This window comes from Heteronotia binoei, chromosome 6, assembly GCF_032191835.1.
Source record: "Heteronotia binoei isolate CCM8104 ecotype False Entrance Well chromosome 6, APGP_CSIRO_Hbin_v1, whole genome shotgun sequence".
Taxonomy (NCBI): domain Eukaryota; kingdom Metazoa; phylum Chordata; class Lepidosauria; order Squamata; family Gekkonidae; genus Heteronotia; species Heteronotia binoei.
In genome coordinates, this window is record NC_083228.1 from 29,902,616 (window position 1) to 29,919,364 (window position 16,749).

Genomic DNA, 16,749 nt, shown 5'->3' on the forward strand with positions numbered 1-16,749 from the left:
TTGCTGACTAGCTCCCTTGGCTGATATCCCTGTGCCGAGCCCAAACATTGTGGAGTGACTGCTTTTTCCAAGAAACATCCAAGTTACCCTGACCTTTGTGCAATGCCAGTCTCTTTCCAAGTTGTTCATTCCACAGATACCCAACAGCAGCAGAGGAACACATGTGAACGAATCAGGCAAAGGGCTTTATTAGCACAAATGCACTGTTGCCAAAATGGATTTATAAACTTAATGGTTGGATTTAGCAGTACTGAACAGAAGGAATAAATTGAGAGGCAAATACATGGAGCTTCTGAAGAATCCTGGGAAGTTCATTCAAAACAGTATTCAATGGGCACCCCGGTAGGATAAGGAAGCCACGGAAATGTAAGCAGTATGCAAAAACATCATCATGATCGTGACAACTGCAACTATGCTGCAAAGCCTCAGGGATTTATATATAAGAATATAAAGAAGCTCAGTTTCCACATGGATTCCGCAGCACACACACTCCAAAATCACCAATTCTGATCAAAATGCAGAATGCCCATGCAACCTCCGTTTCTTCTACGAGCAGCGGGAAGGGTTAATGGAAGGACGTGAAGAGGAGAAAGGAGCAGTACTTCCAAGTCCACTGGCTTCTAGTTCTTCTAACCAAGAGGAAATAACCAAAAGGTAAAAGAAAGAAAAATACAATTTCAAAACAATACTACAGACCTTCAAATCACCTTTCGCCCTTTACAAAAGTGTAGTGCAACGGTTAAGAGCAGCAGACTCTAATGCAGAGGAACAGGGTTGATTCCCCAATCCTCCTCCACATGAAGGCTGCTGGGTGACCTTGGGCCAGTTTCTCTCAGGACTCTCTCAGTCCCACCTGCCTCACAATTTGACTGTGGTGGGGAGAGGAAAGACAGGCAACTATAAGCCCCTTTGAGACTTCTTAAGGTAGTAGAAAGGAGAATATAAAAACCCAAATCCTTCTTCTTCTACAAATACAATTTCCCATGTGTCTTTTCAAATCTATCTTCTCTTCCTTTCCTCAGAAAGTATCTCCTTCCTATGGCTTCCCCACAGAAACAAAAAAAACTTTCCTTCACAATTGCCAGTGGGGGGGGACAACCAACCAAACAGATTATACTTCTGCCAGTTAGACAGCAGCAATCTGGAGGGGACTGAAACCTTGATGGATAAAAGTCCTTAGTTCATTGGCACTTCTTTTTGTCAAAAATGGGTCAGTTCCTAATAGCTGGAGCAGTATGAATGGCATAGAAGAATATCCTTTCTACCAAACAGAACCAGTCCATTAAGACTCAAGAGATACTACCTTTCAGAAGCTAGCTACTCTAATTTTAGCACAATGAGGTGCAACAACGATCTTTGTTATTTCTTTTTATGGCTGGTATCACACTGACTAACACAAATGTTCTTCCAACAGTAGTAGTTTCTTCACCTTTCCTGCTGCCATAATTATAGAAACAAGCCTAGAAATTCCTTGGCAGGCAGAGCCCAGTAACCAAATCTGGAAAAATGAAATAAAACACAGATATTGCAAGTGATTATACCATACCAGTCCAATTTTACGTTCTATGGAATGCTGTTTTCTCATCTCCAAAGTTCAATTGTGCAGTACTTTGTTCTATAATTTTTATATAATTTTTATGGTGGTGGGCTGAGGAATCAAAATAACCAATTGAACAATTACCTCCGAATCCCAAATCTTGTACTTGTAGGACACTACAAATTGCTGGGGACTTGAGTAGACCTATTCCTCATTTCTCTCTGAGATTTTTGTCTTCTTAACAGTCTCCACTCTAGGGTAACCAACTTTCTGGAGGGACCTAGAGATCTCCCACTATGACAATCAGTCTCCAGATATCCAAGATCTATCTCCCAGCAGAAAATTGCTGTTTTGGAGAGTGGGCTCTATGGCATTATACCCTACTGAGGTCCCTCCCCTCCCTAAACCCCGCCCCCCTAGGCTCCACCTCAAGAATCTCCAGGAATTTTCCAACCCAGAGATGGCAACTCTACAGCTTCTCCAAGTATTCCAAGAGCATGATCAGTTCTTATCAGGCCGTGGAAGGACTGAAAAGTCAGTCTTGTCTGTGTGAGCCTCTTTTGTTGCCTTCATAACAAGGCATTCAAAAATGAAGATGAAGTCCCACCAGGAATTGTGACAGGGAGGGCATAAAGTACCTGGAAATTCCCTCTCAATCTGAACTCTTCTTTCAGGATTCTAGAACAGGGGTGGCCAACAGTAGCTCTCCAAAAAAATTTGCCTACAACTTCCATCAGCCCCAGCCATTGGCTATGCTGGTTAGGGCTGATGGGAGTTGTAGGCAAAAAAACATCTGGAGAGTTACCGTTGGCCACCCCTGTTCTAGAAGTATTCAGGGCCTTCAGCCAGGGCCAGATTAACAATTAAGCCAAGCAGGCACTGGCCTATGGGCCCCCCACACCTTTAGGGGCCCCGGGCTGGCTTTCCCCCCTGCTTGCAGCCCTTCCAGCCTGCACGCACAGCCAGTAACTGAGCCGCTCTTTGCCCGACTTGCCTGGTGCAGCTGCTGCTGGCATTGCCGCCAAGTTTGCCTCTCTCTGCCTCTCCTCTGCAGCTTTGTCAAAAGGGCTTTTGAGAAGGGGCCTGCAGGCTGCAGCAGGGGCCACAGGCATTGCTCTGACTCTGAGATAATTTGTAAGGGGCCCCCCAAGATTTTGACTGCCTAAGGACCTCCACAGGGTTTAATCCAGCACTGCCTTCAGCAAGTCAACTCTCCCACTGTCCTCTCTATGTTTTTTTCAATGAAATGATTCTGAACTGACACCATGCTTCCTGGAGCATGATCGATTCTCCTCAGGAGGTTTTGTCCTTTCGAATGTTATTCAGAAATACCTGTCAATAGGTACTCACTGTATCTACAGCCTGGGCGGGGGGGGGTTTACATTAGTGATTGGCACAAAACACCTACTTTATTATCAGGTGCAGTAATTTTTTTTTTGGGGGGGGGACCTCCCAAGATCATAATAATTTGAAGAGAAAATAAAGTCACCACATTAAGTAAAATCACCTACAGCATTAATCAACACAAACACATATGTTTTCCATATTGGCTAAAATATTCCCCAGGATTGCTAATGCTGCTTGGGAAGTCCACAACATTTACCAGGATTTACTTTGTTAAGATCATTAAAATATAGTCAACAGCCCTTAAATCCCCAGCCCTTAAAGTGCCCAGATTAATGTGAGAATTGTTAAAACCACAATTAGAAAACAGAGATAATCAGACTTATATTGATGTTACTGTGCAAACTGTCACATGTTCTGATCAGACTCATAGCCGGGGCAGCGATACTCTATATTCTTGGTGCTTGGGAGGGGCAACAATGAGAGGGCTTCTAGTGTCCTGTCCCCACTGGTGGACCTCCTGATGGCATGTGGGCTTTTTTGGCCACTGAGTGACAGAGTGTTGGACTGGATGGGCCATTGGCCTGATCCAACATGGCTTCTCTTATGTTCTTAATCCTGTCCCCTCCCAGAACTTTAATTTGTCCTAAGACTTTTAAAAAAAAAATCAAATGTTTTTCAGTTTGTGACATTATAGTTTGCAATTAAAGAACAAGACCTTGTTTCTAAAATAAGAACATTTACGGTTTCCAGCTTTACCCATCCATTATTCCTACTGGTACTTTTGCCCTTGTTGTAAGTTATCCTGACAAAACTTTCCCTGAGAACTTGGCTAAGAACTTACAGGACATAAAAGAAAACCTAAAATTCTAATTTAATGAAGATGTTCATTTGGAAGTAGACAAATTTTGGAACAGTTAACTAGTGTTTTCTAGGTTGCCATTCTTGGTCTGAAGACACGTGCTTGGCAGCCAAGGTACAGACACTTTTGTTATTCATGAGGAAACTTTTGTTTTCCACTCATTTCTTTTAGAGTCTCACCTGAAGAAATGGCAGCCCACCAAGTGAAGGGGGATGGCAATGGCCTTGGTCTTGTCTCTTAAAACTCTTTAAGCATACATATGAATGGGAACATTGTTTAACTATGATCTTGGACTGGACTAAAAACTTTATTCAGTGAAGACTGCCCTTTGAGAAGACTTCCTTCAAGAGAGTTAGAGTTACCAGGGCTATCATAGACAAGTCTGGATTCCACTGCATTTCTTTAGACAGAACAAGGGTGTGAACAAAAAGCAAACATTGGCATGTTGTGCTTCAGACTCTTTCCAACAAAAGAAATCAGGCACTATCTAAGGCATTTTTTACACCAAGTTTCAGTTATTTTGCTCTGTCAAAAACATCCTTTCCCCACAGAAACCTTACGCCACAGAACTGCAAATGTAGTCAAGAAGTTAACTATACACAGGGTTGCGGGGTGGGGTTACCCTGCCATAGAAATGTAGGTGCACATCACTGAAACTTAGAAGATATGGCAGTCTCCAAAAGCCTAACATTAAAATGATGGCTGCTGAGCCACATGGACCTTCTTCAAACCGCCAAACATAGGAATTGCTTGGGATCGATCCATTTAGAGAAGAGTGCAATCAGAACAGGCGAGGCTTTCAAAAACTGCCAAAATCACGATCAGTGTGCATAATCACACTACTGTGTGACTGCACTAGGGCATCTGTGAAAATACCAACTTTTTTTTTTTAGTGGGACAAGACTAAAAAAGCTATCCAGAGCTTGTGCCAAAGGACTCCTCATACAAATTACAGTCCTGTGAAAAGCATGGTGCAGTTGCAGCCGACATTGCACAGGTATACATAGACACACACACACACGTCAGTTATCAGAACTTGCAATGCCAGTGTAATTGGGTTCTACACTCAACATGTTTCCCCGTGTGATGAGATCATGTGACTCCTTCCTATTTTTCACAGTGGCCAACAACACAGTAGAGAATCCCCTAGTGCTTGGCAGCTGTCTTGTTGGTTTCAAAAATAGTCTTGTAAGTTTCAGTATTATTTCTCCCCCCCCCCCCTTTGCCTTTCTTCCTTTGTGTTCTCATTCATTCAGTGAGCTAACACTAAATACATGTGCAAAAACTGAACCATGAGGATTTAAATGGAAGGCGCTTGCTGGACACTTCTGCACAGTTGTGACAGGGCAATTGCATAATTTTTTTAAAAACCTGGACACCCCCACTGTAGTTGCAGAATAAATACACTGGAGAGAAAAGAATGATGCATGAGGCAGGCACAGAATCCAAACTCAAGCTTAAAGGCTTTCTGCTCAGAAAATCTGCAGTAAACTGTGTGTGTGCTAGGCCACAGACTTCCTAATCTTATTTCCTTCTCATCATATCAATGCAAGAGATAATGGACAGATAAGACAGGAAAATTTAATCCTTTCCTCCATTCACCAGTTCTCTCCTTCAAATACCCTCCCACACACTCAATTTTTAAAAACTGCTTTTGTCAAACCAGTCTCTGGAGACTGGAAGCAGTCCACCTATGGAGATTTACAGGTAAGAATCAACAGACGTAGAAGGGATTAAGAACCTGCTAACTGTTGAACCTCCTCAGCAATTCCATCTGCTCCCCCCCCCCCCACCACACACACAAAGTCACATTAAACCAGAAGACAAGAATTTAGGAAACCCATTTTATCATCCTTCCTTATTTACTTCCTCTGAGCTCTAGAAGGACTCTAGCCTTAGTTTGTGACTCTGAATTCTTGAACTCAGCATGAGTCTGAACAATCTGTGATCAACAGCGTCAAACACAGCCCCTTAAAAATCTATGCATGCCCACAAGGGACTCAACAGAACTCCTAATTATGCTGCCTACCTGCATTTAGAAGACTGGTTTGGCAGCTTGATGGATCTCAAGGTGGGCAAGGCTGAACAATTGCTCCCTCTCTTCTGTGGCAGAAGGCCATACACAAATGAAAAACGCAAGGGGAAGAAACAGAGCTCTCTGCCCTGTGCTTCCTATTAAACCAAATATCAACTTCAATTGCCTTTTGTAAATCATCAGTGGCAATGGCCTCGCAGCAAAGCCCTACAGACTGTGCCAATGGGCAGTGTTTTCAACCTGATGGCCCTTTCCTATGCCCAACAAACGGCACATACCTGATGGAGATAAATACAGTACCTTGCATACCTGCGGGACCAAAATCTTGCCTGGTGAGGAACACTGCGTGGTCGTGATATTCAGCATGTTCAGGATCTGAGCGCTGCTGAGAATGGGCCCAGCGGCAGACCTGCTCTAAGCTCCGGGAGGGGTTCCCTCGCTCTATTAGGCTGATTGACTGTAGAAGGCAAGAAAAGGAGCATTTAGTTCAGGAAGGGTGAAACTGGACATGCCAGAATTTATATTGCGGTTTCTTATTCAAAATCTTATGCTTGAACTACAAAGACAAGCAGCTAGAAGTTCAGTAATGGATGGCTGAAAAACACATGTTCATGTCAGTGTCAAAAACCAGGATTAGATACTTGTTTATTGCTTCCATATTTAAGAAATAGAATGTGGCCATAGCAAGAACATGGACGTGTAGGTGTAGGCCACCGCCTACATTATTCATGTGGATAGGCAGAAACCTGAAAGTGCCGATCACAGCACTGTCAAGCCAACAAGGGATCTCCACAATCCCTTGTTGGCTTGTCAATGTCCTCTCTAGCCCATTTAATGTCCTCTCTAGCTCATTTAAATAAAAAGCACCAGAACCCTGGCTGTCCCCCAAACAGATTCTTTTTGGCATGCAAGCAGGATATTTTTTATTTAAATGAAGAAGATGACGACGACATCGGATTTATATCCCACCTTCCACGGCTCACCATCTCCTTTATCTTCCTCCCCCTCAACAGACATCCTGTGAAGTGGGTGGGGCTGAGAGGACTCTCAGAGCAGCTGCCTTTCAAGGACAACCTCTGCCAGAGCTATGGCTGACCCAAGGCCATTCCAACAGGTGCAAATGGAGGAGTGGAGAATCAAACCCAGTTCTCCCAGATAAGAGTCCACACACTTAACCACGACACCCAACTGGCTCTCTATTTAAAGCAGGGTTGGTACTTGGATGGGAGATCACCAAAGAAGACTAAGACTGTTGTGCAGAGGAAGGCAATGTTAAAGCACCTCTGCTCATCTCTTGCCTTGAAGACCCACAACGTGAAAGTTCATGGGGTTGCCTTGAGTTACCTGCAACTTGACAGCATGCTTTACCTTTCTTAAAGCCTAAAAACCACTTCCATGCAGCCAAATGCAGCAACCTCTTCTAATTCTACACCATGTGATTCATCTCAAGGCTACATCAGCCTTTAAATATATTTCCAATGTCCTGTTTCTGGGAGACCTTCAGATAAAAATATAATTCAATACTATAACACAAGAAATGATGATACCAAACTAAGCAGAGGACAGTCGGTATAAAAATGGGGTTTAAAAAAGCCAATGTGTTTGAATTCCTTCTGTGCAAACCATAGAGGCACAAAATCAAGGTAACAGATGACTATCACTTGCACACTACACACTGACTCATTGCACAGAGAGGGACAACAAGGCACAAGTATGCCAGCTGTTCTCCTTGCCTCCATGATTGCTTTGTCTACAAAGTTTGACCATGAGCAGAAAGTGACCACTCATACACTCCCTCCCCATGATCAGCAATGCTGCTTTCAGAACACGGCTGATTATAGGTAGGAGTATGTACACAGAAACTTCCTCCATGCAGTCCCACTCTGCAGATGACCAGGTAATCATGCAGGGGCAAGGGGGAAATCAGCATACTTGAGCCCAGTTTTCCTCCTCGTGCAGGGGGTCAGTGCATTTGCGGGGGGGAACAGAGCTAATATGTGTGGAAGGGGAGCAGGTGGTAGTGGAGATGTTGACCCCACCTCCACTCATGAACAAGTTCATTGGCCCAACCATCCATACACATTTTTTGCATGTAGCACATTGCCTGCCCTGCGTGCACAAGAATCTTTAGTAGCACGAACGGGTGAAATAAAAGTACAAACAGAATTAAAATGAAGTCCAGTAAGAGTTACACTGTATAAAAAAAGGTTAAAAGGATACAATAAAAACAGTGCATAAAAGTAAAATTGATCAAATGTTTACGGTCTATGCCTAGGAATGAAATGGCATAGCACATGGCCAAATACTCAGCTGCTAGTTCTGTCGATTTGGGAGATTTGTACATACTTAGGTGCTGAGCCCATAAATGGCAAACAGTCATGGTAGGTGGGGAATGGGGGCCAGCACACTCAGTTATGAGTATGGGCAGTACAGTCATTCATGCATGCTTCCCCATTAGACATATTGGCTGTGTCCACACATACACTGCATGTACAGAGCTACACAAAGACTTGTGAGTATTATTAGCATTGCAGTATTTTACCTGTCTGTATCCCACCATGATCATTCTAACCAGAACAATGTTGATGTGAACTCCCAATGATTCATCATGGTAAATTTCATCTACCTAAGGAGAGAAGGGGGGGGGGGAATCAATCACACATATATTAAAATTGCTTACATGACCGTCATTGAGTGTAAAGTACTTTTTGAGTTTTACTTCATCCATCTTTACACCAACTGTAAAATTATTACCCCGTGTCTCACTTCTCCATTTGTAAAATGGGAGCCATATCAAATTCAACCCAAGGATCCTACAATGAAGCCGGGTTTTCAACATGGCTTCCCTTGGCCCAGCTCTTGTTGGGGCAAGAGTGGCCCATGGGAGGGCCAGTGACAAGAATGGAAGGAGACTGTTTCAAACAGAAAGTCAGGGCTCCCAGAAAGACAGCAAGAGGTCTTTGAGAAAAATATTCTAGTCATGACAACATACAATATTCTCACATATGGGTCCTTCCTTAAACAATATCGGTATAATCACATGACTTATCTAATGCAAAAAAAAAAAATCAGGTCACAGTGGGTTGCAGATTAGACTCTTGCACAACAGGAGGGGTAATGTAAACAAGGGATGCACATAACTTTCCTTTGTCAAAATCATATCCAAGCAGGAAACTCTGGTCACCAACTTTGGACTATATACTCCTTCATCTCTTCCTTATCACAAAACAGAAATGAAAAGACTTTAAAAAAAAAATCAGGTGGAATTATTCCAAAGAGGATACCCAAGTTAGTCCATTAATTGTTTGCTGGAATGGTTGTTTCCGTAGAATGCAGACTCTTCCTCAAGCATGGTAGGGAATAAATATTTAGCAGAGATTTACACATCTTACCAAGTACTCCCAATAGCAACATTTGCATATTACTCCTTTCCTTTTCCATCTTCCTCCTTCTTCTTTCCTTTCCCTCCTTGACTTTTCCCCACTTCCTCCATACCTCTTCCCCACCACTCCTGCCCTACATTGCCAGGTGCTGAAAGAGTATCTTCCCTTATAATAAACAGACCAAACTTCTTGGACAAACAAAATGTACAAATAAGGCTACAACGCTAGATGATGATATCACCAAAAGGAACTGAGAACAGCTGGATTTCCTTTGGGGAATTCATCAGCTATGGAACATCCTACAAGCATTCAGCAGATACAGTGGCCAGGAAATGGATGGAATTCATCCAACGTTGGGGGGTGGGAGAGGAGACTTTTCACATCCAAATGCATTTGTACCTTATAGAGAAACTGGCCTGACTATTGGTCAGTTTAGGAGAAGAGCCCCCAAACCAGAGTCTGGCTTAGAAACCTAATTTAAGGCTTGATTTACATGTGCAAGAGAATGAGGTCAAAGAACCAAGGGAACCCCCACCTTCAGACTATATGAGATCCCAGTTTTGAATGGGCCTCCAAATTAAAGGGGGGAAACCTCACTGGAAATAAGACATCAGGAAGAAAACTTCTACTCCCTTTTTTTCTCTGGTTTTCTATTTGCATGAAGTTTTTAAATACACTCAAAATTCAAAACCCTGATCCTTCATCAGTAGCTGACACCGGAGCAGTCCATTTTACCACCACTGCCGCATACTACCGTCTCATTCCCACCTCCTGTGTGCCTGAACCAGGAATCTTACCAGCTTCATTCCCACATGCCGTACACAGAATTGCTCAAGACGATGAGGCAGAGGGGAAACTTTTCTCTCCCTTCATCCAAATCTCTTCCCTCCAGTCCAGCTTTCACAGGTGCACACACTGTGTACACAGAGATCAGCTGTCTTGGACCAGTAGAGACAGCGTCTTAAATTAATACAACCTTCACTTATGAGCACAACCTACACAGAGCACAGCTCATCTCTATTAATGCTTGTCCCGGGCCAGTGATTGTTCAACAAGCCTTCTCCAGCCGACCTTGAGGTAATGGACGTATTTTCTCTTTTCTCCTCAGACTTTTAAAATTATTCAACACAGGCACATATATTTATATGAATTCACACATGTAAATTAGGAGCAGGTTTTCCTTTCAGACAGAGGAGACTAACCTAATGATTTTGGCAAACTAAACAAGCTCATTTAAATATTTTCCACATATCAAAAGCAGAAATATTTTCCTTGCACACTGTCAGAAATTTCCACACTATGAATAGTTTCAATGCATGAGCGATATATATATTTTTGGTGACTGAAATGTGGACATAAGCAAACCCAGAACCTCAGTTTTCCAAACCAGATGTGTAATTGTCAACATACATCATTGGCAGGAGACAAAACTTGGACTCTAATAACCCTCATGTGGAAGGGACCCTCAAGGCAACAGAGCAGCCCCCCAGGGAACTCAGCCTGTTCTCTACCCTTGCATGTTTCTTAGGGTACATTCTAGTGGCTATTCTCAGTAGGTCAAGATGCATAGATCCAAAGATGATGGTGTATATGCAGAAGTGGAATTTCACATATCCCTTCCCTTCTTCACTGCAAGACCCTTATGGAAAAAGTGCATTATGCACAGTGCTGGATCTCTGCATTCATCAAATGGGGCTGCACACACACACACAGTGCATTGGACTGGGGACTGTGAATTCAACTCCAAACAGGTGATCAGCTGGGCTTTTTTTTGTAGCAGGAACTGCTCTGCGTAATAGGCCACAAACCCCTGATGTTAGCCAATCTTCCTGGAACTTACAGTAGGTCCTGTACTAAGAGCCCTGTAAGCTCTTAAGAACATAAGAACATAAGAACATAAGAGAAGCCATGTTAGATCAGGCCAATGGCCCATCCAGTCCAACATTCTGTGTCACACAGCGGCCAAATATATATATATATATATACACACACACACACACACACACACACACTGTGGCTAATAGCCACTGATGGACCTCTGCTCCATATTTTTATCTAACCCCTTCTTGAAGGTGGCTATGCTTGTGGACGCCACCACCTCCTGTGGCAGTGAATTCCACATGTTAATCACCCTTTGGGTGAAGAAGTACTTCCTTTTATCCGTTTTAACCTGTCTGCTCAGCAATTTCATCGAATGCCCACGAGTTCTTGTATTGTGAGAAAGGGAGAAAAGTACTTCTTTCTCTACTTTCTCCATCCCATGCATTATCTTGTAAACTTCTATCATGTCACCCCTCAGTCGACGCTTCTCCAAGCTAAAGAGCCCTAAGCGTTTCAACCTTTCTTCATAGGGAAGGTGTTCCAGCCCTTTAATCATTTTAGTTGCCCTTTTCTGAACTTTCTCCAATGCTATAATATCCTTTTTGAGGTGCGGCGACCAGAACTGCACACAGTACTCCAAATGAGACCGCACCATCGATTTATACAGAGGCATTATGATACTGGCTGATTTGTTTTCAATTCCCTTCCTAATAATTCCCAGCATGGCGTTGGCCTTTTTTATTGCATACGCACACTGTCTTGACATTTTCAGTGAATTATCTACCATGACCCCAAGATCTCTCTCTTGGTCTGTCTCTGCCAGTTCACACCCCATCAACTTGTATTTGTAGCTGGGATTCTTGGCCCCAATGTGCATTACTTTGCACTTGGCCACATTGAACCGCATCTGCCACGTTGACGCCCACTCACCCAGCCTCAACAGATCCCTTTGGAGTTCCTCACAATCCTCTCTGGTTCTCACCACCCTGAACAATTTAGTGTCATCCGCAAATTTGGCCACTTCACTGCTCACTCCCAACTCTAAATCATTTATGAACAAGTTAAAGAGGATGGGACCCAGTACCGAGCCCTGCAGCACCCCACTGCTTACCGTCCTCCACTGCGAAGACTGCCCATTTATACTCACTCTCTGCTTCCTATTACTCAGCCAGTTTTTGATCCACAAGAGGACCTGTCCTTTTACTCCATGACTCTCAAGCTTTCTAAGGAGCCTTTGATGAGGAACTTTATCAAAAGCTTTCTGGAAGTCAAGGTAAACAACATCTATCGGGTCTCCTTTGTCCACATGTTTGTTCACCCCCTCAAAGAAATGTAACAGGTTAGTGAGGCAAGATCTTCCCTTGCAGAACCCATGCTGAGTCTTCCTCAATAACCCGTGTTCATCAATGTGCCTACTCATTCTGTCCTTGATAATGGTTTCTACCAACTTTCCCGGTATTGAAGTCAGACTGACTGGCCTGTAATTTCCCGGATCTCCTCTGGAACCCTTTTTAAAGATGGGGGTGACATTTGCTACCTTCCAGTCCTCAGGAACGGAGGCAGATTTCAATGAAAGATTACAGGTTTTTGTTAGAAGATCCACAAGTTCAACTTTGAGTTCTTTCAGAACTCTCGGATGTATGCCATCCGGACCCGGTGACTTATTAGTTTTTAATTTGTCTATTAGTTGTAGGACCTCCTCTTTTGTCACCTCAATCTGACTCAGGTCTTTCAACACCCCTTCCAATATTAGTGGTTCTGGGGCGGGCAAACACTTCTCATCTTCCACGGTGAAGACGGAGGCAAAAAATGCATTCAGCTTCTCAGCCATTTCCCCATCCTCCTTCAGTAATCCTTTTACCCCATGGTCATCCAAGGGCCCCACTGCTTCCCTGGCTGGTTTCCTACTTCTAATATATTTGAAGAAATTTTTATTGTTGGTCTTTATGTTTTTTGCAATATGCTCCTCATAGTCCCTTTTTGCCTGCCTGATCACAGTCTTGCATTTGATTTGCCACTGCCTGTGTTCCCTTTTATTAATCTCACTTGGACTGGTTTTCCACCGCTTAAAGGAGTCCTTCTTACCTTTTACAGCTTCCATTACTTTGTTTGTTAACCATGCTGGCCTCTTCTTATACCTGTTTGTGCCTTTCCTAACTTGTGGTATGTATTTTATCTGAGCTTCTAGGATTATAGTTTTAAATAGTCTCCAAGCTTCCCCAAGGGTTTTGACCGTATTTACCTTTCCTTTCAGTTTCCTCCTCACATGCCTCCTCATCTCAGAGAATTTACCCCTTTTAAAGTTAAATGTGGTTGTGGCGGTCTTTTTGGGCAACTCCCTATTTATACAAACGGTGAAATCAATAACATTATGGTCACTGTTCCCAAGCGGCGCAATCACTTTTACGTCTCTCACCAAGTCTTGGGCATTACTTAGGACCAGATCCAGGATCGCCCCACCCCTGGTAGGTTCTGAGACCATCTGCTCCATAGCACAGTCATTGAGAGCATCAAGAAACTCAATCTCTTTCTCTCGACCAGAACACATATTGACCCAATCAATCTGCGGGTAGTTAAAATCACCTATTACGACACAGTTTTTACGTTTAGCCGCTATCTTTAATCCCTCCATCATATTATAATCGTCCTCTCTCTTTTGATTTGGTGGGCGATAACAAACTCCCATAGTTAAATTTCCTTTTGGGCCCTCTATTTCAACCCAAAGCATTTCTAAAAGGGAATCTAATTCTCTGACCTCAGTCTTACTGGACCGTATATCCTCTCTGACATACAGAGCCACCCCACCTCCAACCCTTCCCTCCCTATCCTTCCGATATAACTTATATCCAGGAATCACCGTGTCCCACTGATTCTCCTCATTCCACCAAGTTTCTGAAATTCCCACAATGTCTATGTTTTCTCCCAACACTAAACATTCCAATTCACCAATTTTACTTCGGACACTTCTAGCATTTGCATACAAACATTTATAATTTCCCAAGCAAGCTAGGCCCGCCACCTCTCTCCTGCCACCTCGAGACTCTAGCAGACAGTCCATACTGTTTGTCACCATCACAGTGGACAACTCTGATCCGTTACTCGGTAGAAAAATAGAAGCCAACCCTTCATCTCTTTGAGACGAGTCCTCCCGAACCAGAGACATTTCATCTCCTGTCGGCTTTCCCCCAAGATTTAGTTTAAAAACTGCTCTGCCACCTTTTTGATTTTAAGCGCCAGCAGCCTGGTTCCGTCCGGAGACAAGTGGAGACCGTCACTTTTGTACAGCTCCGGCTTGTTCCAGAAAGCATCCCAGTGCCTAACAAACTTAAACCCTTCCTCCTTACACCATCGTCTCATCCACACATTGAGACTTCTAATTTGCGCCTGTCTCTCCTGCCCTGCATTTTGGTGTAGTGGTTAAGTGTGCGGACTCTTATCTGGAAGAATTGGGTTTGATTCCCCACTCCTCCACTTGCACCTGCTGGAATGGCCTTGGGTCAGCCATAGCCCTGGCAGAGGTTGTCCTTGAAAGGGCAGCTGCTGTGAGAGCCCTCTCCAGCCCCACCCACCTCACAGGGTGTCTTGTGAAAAAGATAAAGGAGATTGTGAGCCACTCAGAGACTCTGAGATTTGGAGTGGATGGCGGGATATAAATCCAATATCTTCATCTTCTTGAAGGACTGGCTACATCAGGGGTGTGTGGACTAATATGCAAAAAAGTTCCTGCTGCAAAAAAAGCCCTGATGATCAGTATTATGCCTCTCTGTCTAGAAAGACCAGGGTCAGAGGTTGTACCAGTGTAAGAAATAGTCAATTTCTATGGCACGTGAGCTCTACTATATACATGCTATGTATTTCCACAGCGATTGAGATAGTTCAGATTCCAGTTGAATCAAGTCAGATGTTCACTTGGCAAAAACAAAGCCAAAAAAAGAGAGCAGAGAATGGCTGCTTTACAATGTAATGAATCTGGTTGCAATCAGAAGGACCACATGGCAAAAAACACAGCCTTGTGAGCTTCTTGCCTTTGGGATAAAAATAATATCTATTTGAAGGGTGTGAGGAGAGCACCAGGCCTTTATGAGCACGGAGCATGCCAGCACCTCTCTGAACCTGTCAGCTCTGACCTGAAGTGCCTCCAAAAAGCTTTGGCAGCTTACAAACAAGGGCAAGTCAAGAAAAAGGGAAAAAGAATGAAGGCTGAATGAGAGAAGAAAGAGCAAAACTATGTCTTTAAGCTAAGCAAACAAAAGCAGCTGCCAACTGGTAGCACTTTACTTCACTCTGCCTTAAGAACTAAATTCCTTTCCTCTCCGCACCTCCAAAGGGACTGACGTGTTTGCTATACATGCACATGATTCTAATTCTGACAGAAGCTGAAGGGGTGGGCAGAAAGAATCCTCACTTGCTCTCTTTCTGAGATAATATGCCTTTATTCCCTTTTACTAATGGGAAAGATAGAGTTACCTTACAGGAAAGAATCCTGGAGCATGCTCAAGTGCACTCAGAGTGGAAGAACAGAACCTCTACAGCTGGCAGAAATGTGCTGTGCACTTGTTCCTACATACCCCAGAGAACATTTTCATGGCTGGGAAGAGAAAATTAATCTTTCTGCTGCTTTTTACAGACACAGAGAGCAGGTCAGCATCTACACAGCACGCAGTTCATCTCTATTAATGCTTGTAAAGGGTCAGAATGAAAAGAAATAGATGGTACAAAAACTCAGACTTCTGAGGTAATTTGTGCATTCCACTCTTTATCTGTGTACAACTAATGTGCAGCTACTTAAAAGGGGGAATTCTGATTGTAAGAATAAATCCAAGAAAAAAAAATCAACCCACTAACCTAAAAAGGTAGACTGGCAGTAAGTCGTCTCACTACTTCATGAATATAAACAGGAGTTCTGTGGTACATAATACATTCCACCATAAGCTTTGATGAGCCAGAGCTCACTTCATCCAAGGCATGAAGTGTTCATCCATATCACCTATATTCATGCTTGAAGTACTTCGTAAGTTATTCTTAGTGACTCTGGGGGCACTGAAACAAAGTTTTCATTTCTGAGTCACAGGACTCTAAAAAAAACCAGAAGTGATTCCACGGTTGGTCTGCCTAAGTTCTCATGTGGCTTTTCAGGGGTAAAATGTCCAGAATAAGCCTACCTGACAACTAAAAAATATAACCATAAATATAACCTATAGCCCTAGGAAAGACACATGGGAGAACTGAAATGTACATTGTACTGTCAAGAAAACCATAGGCACTTAGCTAAGTCAGACTTCAGGAACTCAGATTTGTTGAAACCTTAATTGAAAAATGAAGGTTAAAATCTTTTTGCTATAGTCATTCTACCTTGGCAAAACTCAAGTCCAAATGGTTTCCCCTAATAAGTAGGAAAACAAAGGGAGGTTTTGTACTGTCAACAATATTTTTCAAGGCATGGCCTACTAATAATGTTACTCTATTTCTAGGCTGAAATGGCATACTACAGATGTGAATTTTACCACCCCAGGGAGAACCTGGCCTCAATTTAAAGAGCTTCAGTTTAAAATTTGACAGAATACTTGCATACCTAATAGGTGTGGGAAACAAAGCAGAGGGACTGTGAAAATACTACTTTGCAGATTAACAATCCATCATTCAAAAATGCCTGATGAGCACTGAACATGCTCACTGCCCTCCAGAGGCCACTGTATTTGTCTTTGAAGACAAATAAGAAACCAGAACAGACTGAGATGACTGGCTGGGAAGGGGGGAAGTGGTTAAG

At 43.2% G+C, this 16,749-nt stretch overlaps 1 protein-coding gene across 2 annotated transcripts in view; it reads right to left on the reverse strand.

Moving 5' to 3' along the window:
* Window positions 1–16,749, reverse strand: part of ADAMTS14 (ADAM metallopeptidase with thrombospondin type 1 motif 14) — an 86,725-nt gene that overhangs the window by 30,134 nt on the left and 39,842 nt on the right. The window contains exons 5-6 of one of the 2 annotated variants that reach the window (XM_060241189.1): window positions 8,321–8,404; window positions 6,079–6,235 (exon numbers count right to left, since the gene is read on the reverse strand). In XM_060241189.1, the coding sequence (XP_060097172.1) occupies window positions 6,079–6,235; window positions 8,321–8,404 (241 nt within the window). The remainder of the gene's footprint in view (window positions 1–6,078; window positions 6,236–8,320; window positions 8,405–16,749) is intronic. The other variant, XM_060241188.1, reaches the window with a different exon arrangement.